At 41.9% G+C, this 23276-nt stretch overlaps 1 protein-coding gene and 1 long non-coding RNA gene across 2 annotated transcripts in view; one reads left to right on the top strand and one right to left on the bottom strand.

The window, feature by feature from the left end:
- Positions 1 to 2266: 2266 nt before the first annotated feature.
- On the bottom strand, positions 2267 to 3663 carry LOC113839301. Its single transcript, XR_004771024.1, has 2 exons — positions 3190 to 3663; positions 2267 to 2938 (listed from the first exon to the last, which is right to left on the bottom strand). It is a non-coding gene; the product is annotated as an uncharacterized LOC113839301 (long non-coding RNA).
- The window catches only part of Vopp1 (VOPP1 WW domain binding protein), a 71312-nt gene continuing 51601 nt past the window's right edge, over positions 3566 to 23276 (top strand). The window contains exon 1 of the mRNA XM_027429720.2: positions 3566 to 3687. Within this exon, the coding sequence (XP_027285521.1) occupies positions 3634 to 3687 (54 nt within the window). The 5' untranslated portion in view covers positions 3566 to 3633. The remainder of the gene's footprint in view (positions 3688 to 23276) is intronic.

Genomic DNA, 23276 nt, shown 5'->3' with positions numbered 1-23276 from the left:
TGGTTTGAATATGAATGACCCCCATAAACTCATAGATTTGAATACTTAGTCAAGAGGGAGTGGCATTTTCAGGAGATCTGGCCTTGTTGGAGGAAGTGTGTCACTGGGGATTGGCTTTGATGTTTCAAATGCTCAAACCAGTCCCAGAGTCTCCATATCTTCCTGCTGCTTGCCAAACCAGATGTTGAACTTGTAGTTCCTTCTTCAGCACTATGTCTGCCTGCATACTGCCATGCTTCTCACCGTGACAATCATGGACTAAACCTGTGAACTTGTAGGCCAACCCCAAATAAATGTTTTCCTTTATAAGATTTGCCATGGCCATGGTGTCCCTTTACAGCAATAAAAACCCTAAGACAGCCAGGTGTGGGAAACACCCTTCAATTTGTTGGTCAGGGGAGTCCATGGGACTCCACAAATAATATAGACTACCTTTAGTGTCTTTGGCTGCATCCCAGAACTTGGAGATAAGACCCTATTGCAGCAGACACAGGATTTGGAAGAATTGAGTAACTGGCCTAGAAGTTTCTTCCCTGAAGATTAGCTGCTATAGTATCAGAAGGTGTTATGTAAATTAACAGGGAGAAAAGCAATCAAAAGTCCTACCTAGATGTAAATCCTGCAAACCACAACAATGACTGGCCCAGGAAGATCTTCCCAATGGTGGCACTTTAATCTTTGGAGTAACCAACAGCTGTCTAATCAGACTTAAGGCCTACTCAATAGGTGGGAATTCTTGCTACTGTAAACCTAGCCAGTTTCCTGGGTTAGAGAGGTCATAGACTTTAAAAGAGAACCCACTGTTGCCATTTTCCTAAATCAATATAGTTTTTTACTATACTCTTAAAAAGGTACTCTCATACACATAGTTAAGTGCAGCTCTTGCTACTTGACTAAAGAAGTTTCTCTTTTTGCAGTAGATGGAGGCTACTATAGAGATCCACAACTGACCAAAATTCAGAGAATAAGTGACCATGGCAGCTGAGCTTCAATTGATATATATACAACACAACTCCTAAGGATCTGTGAACATCAGAGAGTAGGACACAGAAAGATTATAAGAGCCAGAGCACCAGGCACCAACTGACACATAACGTCTTCTTGATATGATATGATTGATATACCCATGGAATCTCAACAGCAGTTTGCCCAAATAGGACCTGCATAATATCCACACCATTTGAAATGCTAAAGAGGGTGGGAGAAATTTACAAGGTCCCACCCACTCTTAGTTGAAGAGCTAAGGGCAATCAATGGTTGCTAAGAGAGGGAGATTAATTTTCTCTAGGAACAAGTTCCCGTTTAGGTTATCTAATCCCAAGTGGTCAGCTCTAAAGGTGTTCATACGAACAACACTAAGTGCACTCAGTATGCTATATAATATAATGCAATATAATATATTCATGTATATAAATGTAACAATAGTAATTGAAGAAGAGGTCTGTTGTGGGATATTTGTACACTGTGAAAGTGTATTGCTGTGATTGGGGTAATAAAAGCTGAATGACCAATAGCTAGAAAGAGGTTAAGGTAGGATTTCCAGGGACACAGAGGACTCTGGGAAGAAGGGCAAAGTCCCAGCCAGATGGAAAAGAAACAGGAGGTGCAAGATGAAAGACAGATAATGCCACCTGACAGAACACAGATTAATATAAATGGGTTAATTTAAGTTATAAGAGCTATTTGATTCAAGTCTAAGTTAAAGGCCAGCTTTCATAATTAATAAGAAGCCTCCATGTTGTTATTTGGGGCTGGCAGCAGAAAAGAAAGGCCATTGACAGAGGACATATATTTTTGAGAGAGTGGGAGGGCACAGGAGGAATTGGAGATGGGAGATGAAGGTAAATATATAACACCCACATATGAAATCTTTTAAAAAATTAATTCAAAAAAGATTTGTGCTCGAAAGTGGTGGTGCACGCCTTTAATCCCAGCACTCGGGAGGCAGAGGCAGGTGGATCTCTGTGAGTTCGAGACCAGCCTGGTCTACAAGAGCTAGTTCCAGGACAGCCTCCAAAGCCACAGAGAAATCCTGTCTCAAAACTCTCCCTCCCCTCCAGGAAAAAAAAAAAAAAAGATTTGTAAAGAAGGCAGTTACCACAGTCCAGTAACCATTTGCAGGCTTTGAGTCAGTCCTGTGTGCACACAAAAGTTCCCCCAAAGAAACTACTTCTAGTAACCAGAAAGCTAAGAATATCATCAGGGCCAAAGAAGAGACTTTCGTGCTTCGCTGTAACCAACCCACTTAATGTTTCCACCAAAGGTCTTAATTTTTGTCTTTCTTTATTCTGTTACTATAAAACTTCATGAAACTATCACTGTATGGAACATGGAACTTGAGGTAACCACGAGGATTTTTTTCCTGCTTCACTTGCCAGTTGTAACAGGTATAGTTTGATGGTGCATTCTCTATCTTAACCAAATAAGTGCTTGTACCTAAAGTTGGCAAAGTATTTAAGACTTGCCCCATGAGTTTATTTTTGTAAACTTCTTCCTTCCATACTTGTTGGAGGGGGTTCTGTCATTTATCCAACACGTTATTAAACAAAATATTCAGTTTAATTCATTATTTGAGTGTGTGTGTTTCTGTGTGTGACGTGCTTGTATGAAGGCATGCACATATGCCACGTGCCCATGTGGAGGTACAATGAGTCCATTCTTCCTGTCTTAGAATTGCAGGGTGGAATTCTCTTCCTCAGGCTTTCCTGGCAAGCATTTTTACCCTGCTGAAGGCTCTCTCTGAACCTAAAGGACTGGATTTTCCTGATCTCTGCACTCAGCACCCTGTATCACAGTTGTTTAAACTAGATCTCTTTAGACTCCCTCCGTGAGCTGTTTTCTTGTCCACCTCTATGTATTGGGCCTCCAGCGCAGGTCTGATATCTTAACAAGTTCAACCAATGCTTCAGCAATTTCTGGAATCAGGTGGCAGCCGAGCCTGGTTGTGGAAAAACAAAAGACAGTGTCTGCGAAGCAAGTGACAGTGGACACTGCTGTCAGCAGCAATTGTGAGGTAAAGGGGCCTACTTCAAAGGTGATGCACATTGTGGGGTCCAAAGGTGAGGTCCTAGCACAGCCCGACAAAAGGGTGTTGGCATAAACCTTACACCGCCAACCTTTTGCTGTCCTTTCCTTGCGGTTTAACTGTCCTTTCCATCAAGCTGGGTCAGGGTGAGCTGCCCACCTCACCTGTAGAAACCACAGTGACAATGTCTCCGGAGGGTAAAAACTTCAGGACGTTCCCGGTGCTGGGCTCATCCGTGTGCATCCCCCAGCACCCCCAACACGGCGTCCTTTAAAAACCATTCCCAGAACTAATGGAGATGAGACAAGGCGGTCTCCTCCGGGAGAGGAGACACCTGGCAGTCTTCGCACCGGGCCGGCCCGCCCGCCGTCCCCGCGTCCCGCAGCGCGCCCCACAGACCTTGCCGGCTCCGAGCCCGCGAGCGCGCGCCCGTGCGGTGGGTCGGCGCGCGCGGCGAGGGCCCGGCACGTCCTCGAGCTCCGCCGGCTTGCGGCGCGTCCTGGTGCCGGCGTCGGCCGATCTCCCCGGAGTCTGCACGCCGGTCCCGGGGTGTGGACCGGCTCGGAGCCCGCCGTGCAGCCGGGCTTCGGACGGGCCTCGCGGGAGCCATGAGCCGCCGGCTCGGCAGGGTGGCGGCGCTGCTGCTCGGGCTGCTGGTGGAGGTAGGGCCGCCGGCTCCCGGCGCCTTCCGGAGCGAGGAGCGGGGACGCGGGAAGGGCCGTTGCGGGGCTGGCGGATCTGCCGTGCGAGGTGGCGGAGGGGCCTGGTGCCGGGACCCCCGGCCCTGCCCGCGCGCCGCCGCCGCCTCCCGTCTGCGCCCGGGTTGGGGAGGGACCTTTGTGCGTGTCCACACGCGCTCACGGGGCCTGGGCCGGCCCCAGCCGCGGCTGGAGGGACGCAGGGACGCAGGGACGGAGGGAAGAGGACACTTCTGCTCTTGGAAATGAAGTGCCCGCTTTTAGAGGCCGGGAGAAAATTCCTCGGGGAGCTTGGGTGGTGGTGGTGTACTGAGGGGAAGCCGCGGCAAGTTGACGGTGGGTGGGAGCGCCGCCGAAGCACAGCCAGACCGCGACCGCCGGCGACTGAACCGCGAGCGACATCCTGTGACGCCAGACACCCTTCCTGCGCCAGCGGGTTCATTCAAAGGCAAGAGAGTGTGGACTTGGGGTGTGTAAGCTCTGACGCGGGGTTTGTTCGCTCTCCCACAGCTTCACCATTTCGAGAGAATTTTTCATTAGTAAAGGCAGTGTAAGTGGGGAATGATCACCCCCTGACTGTCGCGGTCCTGCCTTCGAGACCCGTAAAACGCCCTTGGTTGGGGAGTCAGCAGTGCTGGGAAGACTTAACTGGTCTTCTCAGACGCTCGCGGGAAAGGAAGTCTTAGTTCTTTAGAAAGGAAGGTTAGTGGAGCAGTTTCTCCTTGCTTCAAGTCCCAAAACGGAGCAAAGATTGCTTGCTTCTCTCTGAAATGTTTCTTACTAGTGTTTTGTTTTGTTGTTGTTGTTGTTGTTTTTTGAGAAGTGCCACCTCTCGTTTTTCTTCCCACTTGCTCAGATTTCAAAAACGAAATCTCTGAGTGGTGATTCAACATTGACTGCTGTGGAAAAGGGAACCAGAAGCCAACGTTTACAAAAGTAAACATGTGTTTACGTTAACACATCTCTGCCAACTTTTGTAATTCGGTAATCTCGTGTGTGTGTGTGTGTGTGTGTGTGTGTGTGTGTGTGTGTGTGTGTGTGTGTTTTAACAATGCCTGATAACATTATTTAGGTTCTCTTGTCTCTCATGTGCCCACTCCTGTGTCATAGCCTAAAATGCTGCATGCCGTGAGGTGGGGTGTTCTTGCTGTTTGTGTTTTTTTTTTTTTTCTATCTTTTTGTATTCCAATGATGTTTATTGAGGAAACGAACCGTAGACTGTTGGATAGGCATGCCAACAGTCAAGGGCTTTGCATTCAAGGCCTGGAAATGGAAAAACTGTGTTAGCTTTGGGGGGGGGGCAAAGTAACCCCAAGCATGATGTGATTGTTGTTTGTCATCAGTTTTTATTTTCAACTTTTTAATCTACTGCTTATGGTGGTGTTGTCTAGAATTGCAGGAATGGGCTCTTCCCCCCCCCCCTCTGCTGATTTAAAGAATAAGAAGGCAGTAAAAACAAGCCAAGTTTTATTGCAATGAGAAACACATGCAGGGCAGGGGAAGGGAGAGTGAAGGGATAGAGGGAGAGAGAGAGAGGGAAGGAAAGAGAGGAGAGAGAGAGAGAGAGAGAGAGAGAGAGAGAGAGAGAGAGAGAGAGAGAGAGAGAGAGAGGATGAACAGAAAGAGACAGTCTCCCAGTGGGGAGGAGATCCAGACCTGAAAACCAGAGTTTATCTGGCAGAGCTAAAACTTATACTGGGAATGGGTTGAGTTTTCCCTTTCTCCTATTGGCCAGTTTGGCTAGTGCAGGAGATTGGATAATCCAGACAAAGAAACAGAAGCCGATTGGCTCCTACTATAGGAGCTCTCACTCCCCCCACCCCCCTTGTTGTAGATTTGAAAGCCTACTGAATACTTTCAGGCAGGAAAAAGCCCACTATCTAGTCTTGGTGAGGGAGAAGGAACAGGAAATCAGTTGTCTCAAACGTTCTAGTGAAAAGTATATTAATCTACTTAGAACCTCTTTTACCTGTCTGTCTGCCTGCTGGGCATCTGTCTGGTGCCTAATCCTTTAGTGTAGAAGGTTTTGTTCTATCTAGTTAGCTGTTTTGTTGCATAGGAATTTTTTTCAAATGTTGAGGATGGAACCCAGGTCCTCAGGGCCTTGAACATGGTAGTCAAAGGGAGCACTTTTTTCCGGTTCATTTAGTTTTATTTATTTTTTCTTAGCTGCTAGAGACTGAACCTAGGTCTTACACATGCTAAACAAGTACTCTATCCAGCCATAGTCCCTGTTTGCTTTTTAAGATAGAATTGTCCTATGTAGCCCAGGGCTTAGCCTCCCAAGTGCTGTCATTACAGGGATGGGTCACCATGTCTGGATGGACCTTTTTATCTTAATAGGGAATTTAAAACTTCTCTGAAGGATTGAAAAGACCCCAAAGGAAGAACTCTTGTGCTTTCACAAACTGCACTGTCTGCGTGCTGATAACATGTGTTTTCTAGGTAGCCCGCTTACACATGATGGCCATCCTCAGTACTTGTTTCTGGTAGAGAGGTGTGCCTCAAGGGTTAGCAAAACAAGCGTATGGTTTGGCAAGCACGGCGAAAGGAAGCAAGATCAGGCAATCCAAATACATAGTAAGGCAAGGCAAGGCACGAAAAGGAAGGGGAAGGGAAAGGAGGAAGAGGCACATGAAGGAAAGGAAAGGAAAGGGGAGGGAAGGAGAGGACAGGGAAGACATGCACATGGCAAGGGCAGGAAAGACTGGCAAGGCAATTTATCCCATGCAAGTTTAATGTGAGGCTTTAGTCTGGGCTTTTCCATCTTAAATTGTCTGTTTTGCATATCTTACTTGCATACTTTAGATGCCTTTGATGTCCTGTATCACCTGCTGAACTGTGCAGTGACATTACAGTGTGTGTGAGGAGACAGAGTCTTGGTGAGGGACATTAAAACAATTAGGGAAGGCATTTCATGGCTTCAGCTTCTGCCTGTTGACTGACAGTTTGTTTTTGTTTCTTTAGCTGCTTGAGATGTTTTGAACTGTACATTTGTTTTGTAGTTGACTTTGAACATGTTTTGTGGCAGTGGATCTCCTGTTTCTGCCCTCCGGCAATCTTTCGTCAATGAATGTTCTCAAAGATCATCAGGTGTAGGAGTTTTATTAGTGAGATGTCCTTAAATAGAAAGAGAGTCTTAACAATTTGAAGGGGGCTTTCCTGTCCCACCCTGACATCCTCTTATAGAAGTCTACTTGGATGGAGAAATACATATTTTTGTTTAGTGAACATTTATAGAATAACTTACTCTGTCGCCAAGCCCTGCTCTGAGCACTTTACTAAGGCTAATTCATGATTCATCCTGACAATTATCCTCATGCCCATGCTTATTTCAAGTTCTAGATATTGTATAATTTGTCCCAGGTTTCACTGTTGTTAAGTGAGGGGGTAGATAGATAAATTCAAGCACTTGGTTCCACTTCTTCCCCCAAAGTCTGCTTCCGTGGGAACATGGAAGGAATATAGGCCTTGCATTAGCCTAGAGAGATTTGCAGAAGTGTACCTTCCTAGATGCAGGCAAACCACCAAAACTCCTCCAGAAACTCAAGTCAGTCCTCCTTAGAGGGATAATGTAATTTAGCACTCTAATGTGACATTTCAGAGAGGGAAGTTGGATGTGTACTGGACAGCAGGCATCAGCATGAACATTCCAGGAACCCTGGCTGTTTGACTGGACTCCTAGGTTGGGATTTGAACAGGAAGAGGCAGCTGACAACATATTCCTACCCTATGGAGGCATCTTAAAGCTCATTTCCTGAACCCTTCCCCCAATTTAGTTTCCTGTGAATTACATGATCAGCTAATGAGAGTCCGTGTCTTATATTTCCCACACCTTCAACTCACTGTCTATCACCTGGTTAAATACAAGGTCAGACCAGTCCCAGACTAGTTCCCACGAATGGGAGGCGCTAAACACCCCTTTTGAATCCTCAGATTCTAAGGTTTGATGCTTCGATTTTTCTGGCTGACTCATAAGAGCTCCTTGTAGAAAAGAAAACAAGGATCCAGCTCCTGTCACTGTTGTTAGGATAATTCCTAGTGGCCTTCACTGGGCCACAGTAAACTGCAGAAACAAATTAAAAAGCAGCTTGCACCTTGTTTGAGACGGGAGTAATTAAACCTCAATTTTGGAGGCTCATAGATCATTGTTTCAGAGCAATCTCTTTCTAGGAGTTAATTTGGTGACACTTTTGAAATATATTTAGTCTTTTGTAGAAGGGGTTTATCCTTCCTGAGATGTATACTTTAAAAATTTACTTATGTATGTATTAATTTTTACTAATATTTTGTCTGTATTGTGGATGCCCTTGTACTTGCTGGCAAGTGCTGTGCCTCTGAGTGATACACTCTCATCCCCCCCCAAGTATTATTTAATATGAGTCACCCGTGCAAGTCTGTAAGTTCATTTGTTTGTTCATAGGGGCATGAACTTACTTTATAGGTGGGGCCAGCCTCGGTATCTTCCTGATCTATCCCTGGCACCAAAGCTGTCTACTAAGTGAGACTGCCTTTTGCTTCAAGGCTGTTCTCCAAAAGCACAGCTGTTCTTGGCTGGGAAGAAAGGGGTGGTCATCCCTGGCTGAGAGAGGGGGAGGAAGTGAATATTGCCTTTTGAAATTAGGAAAATAAGAGGATTAGTGAGTGTTTTTTTTTTTCTGTATTCTATGTATTTTGATACTTGGGAATCTCAACATTAGAATTTTATTGTTTCCGAGTAAGGGATTTTCGTTGCTTGTCAAATGTTTCATGGCCTGGAATTCCAACCTGTGAGTTTTCTAAAAATAAACCTTTCAAATGTCTTACTTCAAAGAATATTTAAAATCTGAGCAACAATTCCACTTGAATGGAAAAGGCTTCAGGTTTATCTCTGGAAGTACCAGGGAGGGCTGGGTGGGTTCCAGGTGAGAGAGGAATGGCAAAGCCAGATGAGCCAAGGACACATTAGCGATGGCATTACTCTGAAATGGGGAATGGCTGTGGCCACATGTCCAGGGGTCAGGAGCAGTGTCCAGGGCTGGGGCTCTACTATGCTAACTGAGAATGGGGTGATGGTGACTTACACAGCAAGGATAAGGTTCTAGTCGTGGCTGGCCGCTTAATTAGGTCCATGGGGCATGTAATTCCTAGCGCTTTTATTGCATTCTCTCTGTGAAGTCTCTCAAATGTCTTCGTCCTCAATGTAGCTATCTTGACCAACATAATAACTTCCATCCCAGGTGCCCTCCTAGCTTCCTTTGTCTTTCTGTTAACCCCTTTCCTTCCTGGTATATATCAGCTTCAAAGTATGATGGAATTTGTCTTCTACCATATAGGTAGTTAACAAATATTTTAATATCATTTGTTAACTGAAATATCCTAGGAGACTGAGGATGTACATCTGTGGTAGAGTGTTAGTGCTGCCTAGGTACAGCTTGGAGATCTATTCTCAGCGCCATCAATACATACATCCATACAGTGCCTGACACGTAATACAAACTTAGTAAATATTTGAGTAAGCAAGTAGATAAACGGCAGCAACTGGGCAGCGCTATGGGAGGAGGAAGGTAAATGACAAGGCTCTGAAGAGGGGTTGCCTGTGCCGTGTTCATGAGATTCCTGAAGCATTTGCTGAACTTGTGAGATGTATCGGTTCACGCTGAGGCTTACCCATCCTCATCCTAGTTATTTGTTCTACTCACCAATCCCGTTTCCCTTTCAACTTCCTTAGTCTTTTTTTGCAAGTCAGGGTTTCTCTGTGTAGCTCTGGCTGTCCTGGAACTTGCTCTGTAGACCAGGCTGGCCTCCAACTCAGAGATCCACCTGCCTCTGCCTCCTGAGTGCTGGGATTAAAGGTGTTATTTTTTATTTAAATATCATTTTCCTTATGTACATGTTAGATCATTGCAGAACTTAACTGCCCAATTATTTTTGTTTCTTCCTTAACCACAGTGTCACATTGCCTCTTATGAGATTCATAAGGTTTCTTTGCTGTTTGGTTCTAGAGCTAAATGTAGTGAGAAGTGGGCTGTTTTTGTACATTTTGTCCTGAAGCCTTTGGCTCCTGATTCTTCCCTGTGGACATTTAAGTGAATAGTAAGGACACTCTGTTCTCTAAGTATGAAATTACTGAATTTGTCATATGTTCCCCCTCATTGTACTTATGCTATTAAGATTATATTAGTTTATGATTTCCCCTTTCACCTCAGTTTCTGAAACAAAGAAGGCTCACATTGAATTGCAGGAAAGCTGCAGTCTCTTTACCACGTAACTGAATACAGCAGTCATGGAGCTGTCTATTACATTAAAAATATAAATTGGTTGTGTTTCAAAATTATTTGTGTTCTTAGCCTTATTATTATTTTGGCATTATTATTATTTTGTGTCATTGACAGCCTTGTAACAACCCATTAGTTTTATCCATGACTAATAAAATTATTGAGCAGAGTAGACTCTAAGATATTTACGATTTAACTTGGAGGATAGTATAGCCTAAATTGTAATGTCAGACTTAAGGTTTAGTAGAGCTGTCAACTACTGCTCCAACACCTGTCTATGTGCCACCATGCTCCCTGCCATGATAATGGACTAAAACTCTGAAACTGTAAGTCAGCCCCAATGAAATGCTTTCTTTTATGAGAGCATTGCCTTGGTCATGGTGTCTCTTCACAGCATAGAATAGTGACTAAGACCAGGACCCAGTATCAAGCTTTTCTATTCACAGAAAAGAAGAACCAGCAGTCAGAACCATCCAGAAAGGCAATCTCATCAAAACTCAGCCTCATGGTCTCAGTAATACCTATTTTGACTCTTTTGTTGACAACGAAACAGCAAATGACCACAATGGTGGCCAACTAGAGGGTATGATTCACCTCTGCTGTCAGTTAATTGACAGCCACCATGTCACATGATGCTTTGTGGATGACTCTGCCATGGCATCCCAGGCAGAGAGAGGGCTATTTTGTCTTACTGGTTTACCTGAGTCAGAAAGTAAGAGCCAGGGATGACAGCAACCATACCATCCTTTCCATCATCATAGAATGTCTTAATCTAATAACTGACATACCAAAATTCCAAGCAAGTACTTTGTTATTTTTATTTATTCTTCAACAACTTTTATAATGTATATAATGTATTTTAATCACATCTCCACCCATTACCTCTTAGACCCCTCCCACTCTTTTTGAACCCCTTCTTCCCAGTAAGTCCCCTTCTAGTTGCATGTTGCTTTGGGATTTTTCATGTTGTTACTGCTATTTGTCACCCATTAATTAGAGCTTCTTGCATGAGCATGGTCTTTTGGAACATGGGCAATTTACCAGAAGCACAACTTTTAAATAAAAGATTGGAGCTCTGTCTTGTGGGTGGACAGTGATCTTGATAGGAACCAGGGCATAGCAACCTTGCTTGGGAATTGCTGTAATATTCATAATCTCATTTAAAATTTGTATTTTTATTTTTACTTATGTGCATATAGGGGGGTCGCATGAAAATAGTAGATCCTCTGGAACTGGAGTTAAAAGCAACCATAATCCACTTAACTGGGTGCTAGGGGGCCAAACTGGTTCCCTGCAAGAATAGTATGCTCCCTTAACGGAGCCATTCTCTGGCTCCTATTCAGAATCTCTTAATCCAACATGTAGGACCAGTTAAATCCGTCATGGGAATTTTCCAAAGAGCTCTGTTAGTGTCAAGGCATTTCTCTTTTACAGATGAATCAACTGAGTCTGTGAGAGAGGGAGAGCTTAATATAATTTATACCAAGATTCCCAGCTATGACATGAAGAGCCAAGAGCATGTATCACACGGTCACAATGCTATCCAAGCATGGGACTTAACTACTACCCAGATATATCCTGTGCTCCAAGCAAGTAGCTGATCAATTTTAAATCTCATTTATAAAATAACATCTCTTTATTGTAGTCTGGGGACACAGTTTTCTTATGAAGCATCTCTTAAGTGCACAGCTGTGCTTCCATGGATTTTGTGTGTGCAAGTATGTGAATACCCATGACCTTGTCTTCCCTGAGCCCTGACTGCTTAATCTCAACAAGCAGTCACCTTTTCTGATCACTAAGTATCAGGTTTTGTGGGATGCTCCATAGTTTCTGAATGTCAAGAACTGATCAACAAGACTGAGAGAGGCAGTGAGAACTTGATAGAGAGAGAGAGAGAGCAGGGGAGGGAGCAAGAGACAGACAGAGACAGACTGGGCCTGACATGGCTTTTGAAATCTCAAAGCCCACCCTCACAATGAAACACTTTCTCCAACAGGGCCACATCTACTCCAACAAGGCCACGCCACCTTTTATTCCTTCCTTCCTTCCTTTCTTTCTTCCTTTCTTTCTTTCTTTCTTTCTTTCTTTCTTTCTTTCATTCTTTCTCTCTTTCATTCTTTTGTTCTTCCCTTCCCCCTTTTCCCTTCTGTTCTCTTTCTTTCCTCTGGAACCCTTTTCCTTGACATAGAGGTTATCAGCATTTTTTATATTTCCTTAAGAATGTCCCAAAATCTGCATTACTTTCATATCAGGTTTTTAAATTTATAATCATTCTTTGTGGATTTTACATCATGCATTCCAATCTCACTTGTCTCCTTGTCCCCTTGCATCTGCCCTCTGCCCTTGCCAACCTACCCCCCAAACAAAACCAAAACTGTGTTGCGTCACACAGTTTACCCTTAGTCCATTCATCTTTTCTTACAAGTGTTCATTGCCATGAGTCATTGGTCTGGCTGGATGTTAATATGCATCCTTTTATTTTTGGTTTTAAAGAATTGTAATGGATTTGATTTCTCATGTATTATAAAAATATGAAGTGAAACTATAGTATTAATGTGCAAATGTATTTAGTAGAGTCTAACTACCATTAGTAATTTGATACTGATTATTGTGTCTTTGAAAATACATAAATGCCTTTTATACCAGTGGAAAATGTAATTTTCTTAAACCTTTGGCCTTCTACTTTTCCTAAAGAATTTTATTGTATCAAATATGTATTTGTGATTAAAAATCTAGCTCTCTGCTTGTGTGTTTTCTTTTTGTGATAAAGACTGCAGTCAAAAGCAGCTTGGGGAGGAGAGGGATTTATTTCATTTACACTACCATCACTTAGGAAAGTCAAGACAGGAACTCAAGGCCGAAACCTGGAGTCAGGAACAAAAGCAGAAGCTGTGGACTGAAGAAACACCATGACCAAGGCAACTCTTAGAAGAAAGTATTTAATTGGGGCTTGCTTACAGTTTCAGATGGTTAGTCCACGACCATCATGGTGGGAAGACTGGCCGCAGCAGGGAGGCATGGTGCTGGAGCAGTATCTGAGAATGGTATCCTTATCTTCAAGCAGGAGGCCACCCAGGCTGGCGTGAGGGTTTTGAAACCTCAAAGCCCACCCCGAGAGACATACTTCCTCAGTAAGGACACACCTACTTCAACAAAGCCACACCTCCTACTCCTTCTAATCAGTCTCAAACAATTCCATTCTCTAGTGACTAAGCATTCAAATATCTGAGCCTGTGGGGGCCATTCTCATTCAAATCACCACATATACTATACCTCAGGACCACCACCTGACTATGGGTAGTACTGTCTCCACATCAATCATTAGTCAAGAAAAATGCCCACGTACATACCCACAGGCAATCTGATAGAGACAATTTTTTTTAATTAAGGTTCTAGATAACTCTAACCAGTTGGGACATTGGATAAAGTTTAAAGTAAACATCAAAAAAGATAGAAAGGTTTACTTATTTTTTGTGAATTTAACATTAAAAAAATGTTTTAATATTCAGAAAGCTACATGTAATTAATGTATGCAACTTCACAAGTTTTAATATAGCCATGCTGCCCTCTACCATGAATATGTTAAACTTATTATCTCCAAAAGTTTCTACTTGCCTTATGTAGTGGTTTGAATGAAAATGACCCACATAGGTTCATGTGTTGAATACTTCAGTAGGTGGAACTGTTTGAGAAGAATGAGAGGCCTTGCTGGAGATGCATCACTTGGGATGCCTTTGAGGCTTCAAAAGCCCACACCATTTCCAGTTAACTCTGTCTGCCTCACACTTGTGGATCAAGATGTAACCTCTCAGCTACTATGCTATCTCTGCCAGTCAGTAAGGTTCCTGCCATGATAATCATGGGCTCACACTCTAAATAAGTCCCAGATAAATGCTTTCCTTTATAAATTTCTTTGGTCGTAGCATTTTATTACAGAAATAGAAAAGTAACTAAGACAGAAATTGGTACCAAGAGTTGGGCACTGCTATGATAGCCCTGCCTTTTTTTTTTTTTTTCAAGAATGTGAAATAATTTTGGACCTTGAATTAGGAAAGCAATTGAATGTTGTCCTCATTCAACTTGACAAGTTGTCCTCATTGAAGTTTGGAAGACAGTAGTACTGAGAACAGTGTGGACTATGTAGCCACAATTCAAAAGGTTTCAGAGGAGAACAATACTAGCAACTAGGCTAGAGATCTGCCTTGTGATATCTTGGCAAATAATGTGGCTGCTTTTTACCCTTGTCCTCAAAATCTGCCTTAGGCTAAATTGAAAAGTTTTGGACTAACTTCATTGTCAGAGGAGATTTCAAGACAGCCTAATACTGACTCTGTTGTGTAGTTACTAGTTGTCACTCTATGCTGCTCTACAATGACAAGAGAGCAAGCAGGGCAAAATGGAAACAAAATATTATAGTTTGAAGGGAAAAATAGCACTAGAAAACTTAATATTTGAGCCAAGGCTTGTGCTGAAAGCGATAATGAGAAACCTGGTGTGAAATGGAATAAAGGGAGTGGTGCACTGTGGGCAAGACCCCATTTGCAAAGCTTCCAATTTATATATATATATATATATATATATATATATATATATATATAAAAAAAAGGAAGTCTCTGAGGGATATTCCACTCTACAACAAAGGCAAACAACAAAAGAATTTTGCAAATATAATTCAAAGAGGGACAGACTCCATCCCAATCAGGTAGCTGAACTTGGCAACATTGGCCAAGTGGTTCTGGCCTTAGAGTCATGAAGGAGTTGTGAGTAAATGGGTTGTGGGATCTTTCTCTGGGATTGAGGAGAGTCATAGAAGCCTGGTAGCATTTGGCAGGTGAGTTCCCATATGGAGGCCTTGAGATACCATTGTGTGAATCTGTGAAAATCAAGCCTGGATTGCATTGGAGACTTCAGAGCCTTGAGACATCTGCCAAGGAGAGCTGTGTGTGTGTGTGTGTGTGTGTGTGTGTGTGTGTGAGAGAGAGAGAGAGAGAGAGAGAGAGAGAGAGAGAGAGAGAGAGAGAGAGAGAGAGAGAGAGAGAGAATTTGGCAAAGCTGGAAGGGAAGAGCCATCTAAGGCCTTTGGCATCAGACATGGATCTGTAGGGTTTAGTGTTTGCCCTGCTGAGTTTTAGTCTTGCCTTGGTCCAGTATTTTCTCAGGATGTCCCATTCCTCCTTTTTGGAATGGTAATGTTCTATGCTGTTTTGCATATGTAATTTGTTTTTGATTCTGATTTTACTGGGACTTACAACTAAGAAATTGCCTTGAGTCTCAGGAAAAGACTTCAACTTTGGACTTTTTAACTGGATTGAGACTGTGAAAGACTGCTCTGGCACCATGCCGGCCTGCCTGCTGCCTGCTCCCCGCCATGATGGTCATGAACTCTAACCCCTCTGCAGCTGTAAGCTCCGAATAAACTATCTTCTTTTAAGTTGCATTGGTCATGGTGTCTTATCATGGCAATAGAAACGTAACTAATATAGCAACTCAAGCAGTAATTTTTAAAAATTGAGGATGCTAACACACTGTAATTCACAGCTATATTTGTATGCTGAGGAATGACAGTAGGAAAATAAATTAAAATCCTTGTGTTTTTGTAGTTGTTTCTACAAGAACAGAATTGTTTATATAGACAGTAATCTGTTATAACATACCTCACATCTGAATTTGAGTAAGGTGTTTCAGATTTTGTTTCTTGGCATTTTGAGGGTGTGCACTTTGTAAAGTGGGTGTATCCGTTTGCTCAGAACTAAGGTTGCAATGATGTCATGCTATGTACTGTGGAAGAATACTCCTAGAGACACCTTGGATTCTTTATGTAACCAATTTTGAATTGATTCTGGACATTGTACATTCTGAAAACTTTTACAACAATGGAAATTTCACCCTACATTCAGTAATGTGACCCCACCCACAGATTAATAAAACTGCAGTTTAAGAGACTGACCCTTGAGCTGGTCTTATAGCTTTGCTTCTATGACTGAGTTGTATTATGTCAGAGTTATTTCTTCCTGAAGTTCTCATACTTTTTATCTAGAAAAGGAGTGTGTATGTTCTGCCACAAACATAGGCATTTTCTGTGTCCTTTCTCTTTGTGGGAAGTAGGGCCTGGGGCTTGGCTTCCCAGTTGCCCTGACCTGGGTCATGTGGTAATCCTGTCCTGTGTACAGGGAGTGACTGTACTCTGCATGTGGGTGGCCCATAGACTGTTTTCCTGGGCATGCAGTCCATCTCTGCAGTGAACATGACCAGACTGGGATGTGATGTAACAGAAGGCTAATATGTGGGACTTTTCTTAAAATGGACATTTCTTGTGGAATATTTGTTGTAATGATATTTTTTCTTTTTTGCGGGGGGGGGGGGGGGGGTCCACCACCTTGCTCCAGATGAATCACACACAGAGGCCTATTCTTAGTTATGAATGTCCAGCCTTAGCTTGGCTTGTTTCTAGCCAGCTTTTCTTATCTTTAATTATCCTATCTACCTTTTCCCTCTGGACTTTCATCTGTATATCTTTCCTTCCCTACTCCGTGGCTGGCTGGCTGGCTGGCTGGCTGGCTGGCCGGCCGGCCCATGATGTCCTCATCTCCTTGTTCTCTGTTGTTCCTCACTTCCTCAGTTCTCCTCCTATTTATGCCGTTTACCAGCCCTGCCTAGCCTCGCTCCTGCCTTGCTATTGGTCGTTCACCTCTTTATTAGGACCACCAGGTGTTTTAGATAGGCACAGTTACACAGCTTCACAGAGTTAAACAAATACAATGTAAACAAAAGTCACACACCTTAAAATAATATTCCCCAACAATTATTCACATTCTATGTTGACTGTCAAGAAGAAATAGAATGCTTCATGATGTGGGTATGTGTATCTATTAAGAATGGCTTGCTGAGGGTGGAGGCTATGGATTAAAACAAAAAAGTCTCATTGCAGACACTTCCTTTAAGTGAAACGCAATTAATGCAGAACGCAGTGGAGTCAAAGCTAGTTTCATGAGCAGATGTTTATTAGGAAAGTACTCACTCGACAGAGTCAGGAACAGAGAGAGCCACATGCGTGTGACCCTCATATTGAAAGTCTTGTTACGTCACTTTGATCACACCCAAGTGTGCATGGTCAGCATCACTTATGCCAGCCCCCAAGTGGGCGTAAACAGCTTCACCTGGGCCAGCCCTCAAGAGAGCGTGGCCAGCATTTTCCCCTACACTTCCTCCTTTTGTTTTTGTGTTCATGGTCACTATGCACTGCACCTGGTGCGTGGTTGCCATGCCTTGAATTGTTAGCAGGTGTATCCCTGCTCCTGTCAGTCACCTTGAGATAGATGCTTTTTCTAGATTACCTGCCCTGAGAGAGGGATGGTTAGAACCTTTGCTACCTTTGTTTTTGTTTTTGTTGTTGTTCCATATCTATGGATAATAAGTTGACCTTTGATTTATGAGCTTGGACATCTTTAATGATTGAGAGTCATCAAAATGAACTAGCCCTATGTCTTTTGTCAGAGCTTCATATTATTTGGGGTGTGCCAGGACTATTCATTGTTTTGTGACAGACCTCTTGCATATGGTTAGCCTCACTAGACAGCTAGGACAGTACCTGTTCCTCAACCAGAGTCAAAACCTTTCAGCTTCAATACCTCATAGTCTTTCAGCTCCTAGGGACCTATGTCTCCATGCACCTAGTCCCATTGTAGCCACCCCAGGTTCCTTCTAGATGGCAGTGAAACATTATCTCCACTTCCAGACTATAGGCTTTATTGACTACAGGAAATGCTAGGTCAATTATAGAACTTAACATTATACGTTGGCTGCCTTTATCTTGCTTCTGATGTGTCATGGCAAAATTGCTGGTAATTAATGGATTTTTGAGTAGAAGGCCAAGCTCATTGTATCTTCTGGGGAGTCAGTGGCTCTGGGGACAGGGGATGTGGGGTACTTGCTGTCACCCTGATGTGACATATTTTCACAAAGAAAGAAAGAAATGAATATCTAGATTTCTATGTTAAGTTTCTATATCTTAAAGTCACCATGGGATAAATAAAACACACTCACAGATGGATAGTTGGAGATCATCAGTCCAGTTCAGTTTCCAGTAAGGCCTGTGAGTGTAATAGTCAGGATTGAATAATGAATATGTTTAGTTCTGTGTGTGCATAGGTGTCTGGAAATGTGTTTTCTTGCTATTTCTTAAATTTATGAGATTCTGCAGTTTGCTGGAAGTTAGGAAGATATATTGGTTTACAGAAGGTTAAATTTAAAGACCACTATACTTTAATGGTGGAAAAGTATGAGGCTTCACTATAAAATGTGCTAAAATGAACCTCAGAAGGCTAGGAACTTCCTAGCCTCGTTGCCTCTCCCATAGAAAGACTCAGGGGTTCAGGAGCCTGCTCCCTGCTTCTCACTGTATTCTTGGTTTTTGTTTTTGTTTTTGTTTTTTTGTTTTTTGTTTTTGGACGGAGGGGGGAGGAGGCAGGCAAGATCCTGTGTGGGTGGTATCCCTGGAGTATCTTGATTCCTCCTACTCTGTGGAGGCAAGGCTGGGTTGAGACTGGATATAAGCAGGTAGGTGGTAGGTGAGAACAGTGGGATCAAAACTCAGTTTTCTTGCAAGAGCTTTAGACTCTTCTGAGGTTTTACCACTCACCTGGGGCTGCTAAAATCCAGGTCAGTGGGATTGTATGTCTGGCCCTCTGCCAGGTAGGACAGTTGGTGTGATGTGGGTCAAGTGTGATGCTGTTTCATTCATTTGCAAGTCAAAGACTTCCCTTCTGTGTCCCAGAGGCAGAATGGGGGAATCCTGTATTCCTAGAGGAGCAGCCTATGGCAGTAAAAGTCAATGCTCAGCTCTTTATACAACTTGGGCTCTGTGTGATCTCAGCCCTCATGCCTCAGTCTCTTTACCCTTAGTCTTGCTGTTCCATTTCCAAGCCAGAGGCCTTAATTCAGGTTCTCGATAGCTTTTGGGTTTTTGCCTATACAGGGAGATACACAAAGTATTTGTTTGTTTTTCACGTTAACTTAATTTTAGAATAATATTTAGATTGGGAAAAGTTGTAAAAGTTATGCAGAGTTTTCTGTGTAGCAATTACCTAATTTCCTCTCTATGAACATTTTGCCCTGCCATGGCATGTTTGTCTGAACAACAGTAAAACTCAACATTGGCATAGTACTGTGGATTTTTTTTTAACGTTTATTACCCCCAATAATGGCTCTTGTTCTATTTCAGGATTCAATCATAGATCCAAATCCTCTCCCACTCCCCTTCAAATTCATGGCTTCTTTTTCCAGTATTGTTACTGCATGCACATATGTATTTGTGGATATATATATATATATATATATATATATATATATATATTCCTAAATATAACCCATTCAGTCTGTATACTGTTGTATGTATTATGTATGTTTTCAGGGCTGACTGGCACTGGGCAACCCATTGGTGTGCGCTTCCCTGGAGAAGATTCGTCTCTTGCTTCTCAGCTTTCTTCACTCACTTGCCTGTAGTTCTTTGTGTAGGGTTGAGGTCTTGTGGGCTTTTCCCTATCCATGTTGGTGTCATCTGTGTTCAGCTCATATTTAGACAGTTGTGTTGGTGAGATTTATGTGTGTAGCTTCTAATAGTACGAGGAGTCACAAACTCAGTGCAATTTGCCTGTTCCTCTGGCTCTTGCAATCTTCATCTCCTCTTCAACAGTGGTCCCTGAGCCTTAGGTGCTGGGAATGTTTTATAGATATATCTATTGGCGCTGGACTCCACAACTCTGCATTTTGATTAGTTGTGGTTTTCTGTAGTGGTCTCCATCTGTAGCAAAGAGAAGTTTCCTTGATGAGGGATAAAGACTACACTTATCTGTGGGTATAAGGACAGATGTTTATAGATTGTTGTCAGGGATTATGCTGGCCTAGTAAATTAGAATTGTAGATTCTCCTCCCATAACCATGATTTTAGTAGCACCGAGTAGTTAGCTAGGCTATTTTGCTTGCATGTAGGTCTGTGAACCATATTCACGCCCCAAAAGGGCTTGGATTGCCCGGAACTTTAGTCACAGACTGCTGTGATCCCTCATGTGGGTGCTAGGATATTTTGTCTCTGCTGTTGGCATCTACTTTTTAGAGGAAAGTATTTTTAGTTCTTTTCATTGATTCTGGTAATACTTATTTCTACATTTAAAAATAGTATACATGCACTTTTTAGACTTGACTTAACAGTGTTTGCATTGTTTTGTCTATCTTAGTATAATTTGTTATTTCTGTCAGTACAAATACAATATTTACACTCTAGTACATATTGTATTTATGTCTATTAAGAATACTTTATATGTTTTATTAAATCCATACTAAGCCTATATATGTGTATTGTAAATTTTGATGACTCTTAGGCTAGGTAGAATGTCAGAATTTCCCTTACATATTTTTATTCTTTGAGAATGTCATACAGTGTGTTTTAGTCACGTTCCCCACCAGTCTTCCCCATTCAACAGCCATGTGTACCTTTCTACATTCTCTCCCAACTTCATTGTTCTCTCTCTAAGAAGAAAAGCAAGGGCCCATCAAGCCCAGTTTGTGCTGCTCATATCCTCCTGGGTGTGGTGCCATCCATTGGATGGTGGTGAGCCTACCAGGATCCACCCTTAAAGGAGGCTGACTTCCCCCCACCGCCAAGCAACTGTTCATAGCTTCTCACTGAGAGGACTGACAGGTGGTGTTCATTGTTTCCCACTCCCTGTTAGAGGCTGACTGGCTTGATCTTGTGCCGGTGTTAGGTAGCCTTCACAGCTTCTGTGAGTTCATGGGGATATCCTGTCCTGTATAGAAGACAGTTTTGGCTTCAGCACTTCCCCACCTCTGGCTTGCAATCCTTTTTTAGCCATTCTGACTAGGTGATGTGAAATTTCAAAACTTTAATTTGCATTTCCCTAATTGCTAAGGTTGATGATCATGTTTTGAAATATTTCCCAGTCACTTTTTTAATTTCCAGAACTCTCTGTTCAAATTCATAGCTCCTTTTAAGACCTGATTGTTTTCTTGACTATTTTTTTGAGTTGTTTATATACTGTGTATATTAATCCTCTGTCAGATATATAGATGGTAGGGATTCCCTTGCTGTGCACAGCGTTTTTTTTCTTTTATGAGGGCCCACTTGTCAATTGATGGCCATAATTTCTGGGTAGATTGAGTTCCATTCTGAAAATCATTTTCTATGGTTCTGCCTTTGCCTTTTTTTCTAGAAGTTTCAACATTTCAGGTTTCACGTGGGCATCTTTGACATCCTTGATCCACTTGGAGGTAATTTTTGTTCAGGGTGCTAGGTATGGATCAGTTTCATCCTTCTACATATGGACACCCAGTTTTCCAAGTATCATTTGTTCACAATGCTGTCTTCTCTCCCGTGTATGTTTGCAGCCTGCATATAATAGGCTTTTCTATATTCTCCTACTGTTTACTGTGTTCATGTAGAACTGTTTAGTCTCCTCAGAGGAATGCTTCTGCCTGCCCACGGAATGCCTTGGGCAAGATGTTTCCTTCTCCTTCCTCAACATATGTTTTTGGCATCTTTGTCAAATCTCAGATGGTTGTAGTTATGTGTACTCATGTTTGGATCTTCAGTTTTACTATATTGGTCAATATATGTGTTTCTGAGCCAATGCTTTATTGTAGTTCTGTAGTTTTGGTAACTGCTTCAGCTTTGTTCTTTTTGCTTAGGATTACTTCTTCTATCTGGGGTCTTCTGCAGTTCCCTATGAATTTTAGAATGGTCCTCTCTATTTCTGTGAAGAATGTTGTGGGAATTTTGATTGGGATTGTATTGAATCTGTAAATTGCTTTGGGGTAGAATGGTCATTTTTGCAGCAGCAATTCTACAAATCCACATTCCAGTGTCTTCTTCAATATCTTTTTTCAAAGGTTTAAAGTTTGCATTGTAGAGGTCTTTCACCTCCTTGTTTGGATTTTTTCCTATGTATTTTATTTTATTGGAAGCTTTTGTGAATGGGAATGTGTATTTTGTTGTTGTATAGGAAGGCTTCTGGATTTTGTAAGTTGATTCAGTGAAATCATTGATCATTTCTATAAGGTTTCTGGCTGAGTCTTTAGTATCTCTTGTTTATCATATTATTTGCAAGAAGGGATAATTTGACTTCTTTTTTTCCTATTTGTCTCCTTTAGTTTCTTTCTCTTGACTTTTTGTTCCAGCTAATGCTTCCAGCACTATATTGAAAACAATTGTAGATAATGGGCAACCATGTCTTGTTCCTGATTTTAATGGGATTGCTTGGAGTTTTATTCCATTTAGGATAATGTTAGCTTCAGATTTGTCATTTGTAGCCTTTATTGTATTGAGATTTGTTCCCTGAAGTCCAGCTCCCTTTAGGACTTTTATAGTGAAGGCATTTTGGATTTTTGTGAAAGACTTTTTCTGAGTCTATTGAAATGATCAAGTGATTATTTTCCTTAAGTATGTTTATATTACTTGTTGACTTACATATATTGGATCATCCCAGATTCTTTGGGATAAAGCCAGTTTGATCATTGTGGATGATCTTTTGATATACGTCTGATTTGGCTTACAAATATTTTGAGGATTTTTGCAACTGTTCATTGGGGATATTGGCCTGTAGTTTGTTGTTGTTGTATCTTTACCTGGTTTTAGTATTAGAATAATGCTGGCTTTGAACAAGGACTTTGGGAATATTCCTTCTGCTTCTTTTTTTTTAAATAATTTAAAAAGTATTGGTTGTAGATCTTTGAAAGTCCATCTGGCCCTGGACTTTTTCTTATCTGGAAGGCTTTTTATTACTGTTCAATCTCCTCATTTGTTATTGACCTGTTTACATCGTTGACCTCTTAGTTTTATTCTGGTGGCTTGGAAGGATCTAGTAATACATCCATTTCTTTTAGATTTTTAAACTTGATGATTCACAGGTTTCTAAAGTATTCCCTTACATTATTCTGAATTTCTTTGCTATGGATAGCAATATTTCTCTCTGTTTATTTCTGATTGTTAATTTAATATGTGTCTTTCTTTCTTCCTTTGGTTAGTTGTGCCAAGGGTCTTTTGATCTCGTTTATCATCTCAAAAAACAAACAAAAAAAACCAACAACATCATGCAAATAAACAACAAAACAGCCAGCTCTTAGATTCTTGGCATTGTTTTCTCTGTTTCTATTTCATTCATTAGTTTCTGATTTTTCTTATTTCTTACTGTCTACTAAATTTGTATTTGGTACATTCTTGTTTTTCCATATTTTTTAATCACATCATTAAGTCATTTATTTGTGCCCTTTCTGGATTTTTAATGT

This window comes from Cricetulus griseus, chromosome 8, assembly GCF_003668045.3.
Source record: "Cricetulus griseus strain 17A/GY chromosome 8, alternate assembly CriGri-PICRH-1.0, whole genome shotgun sequence".
Taxonomy (NCBI): domain Eukaryota; kingdom Metazoa; phylum Chordata; class Mammalia; order Rodentia; family Cricetidae; genus Cricetulus; species Cricetulus griseus.
The sequence above is the reverse complement of the archived record's forward strand: the minus strand, read 5'-3'. Positions and strand labels throughout refer to the sequence as shown.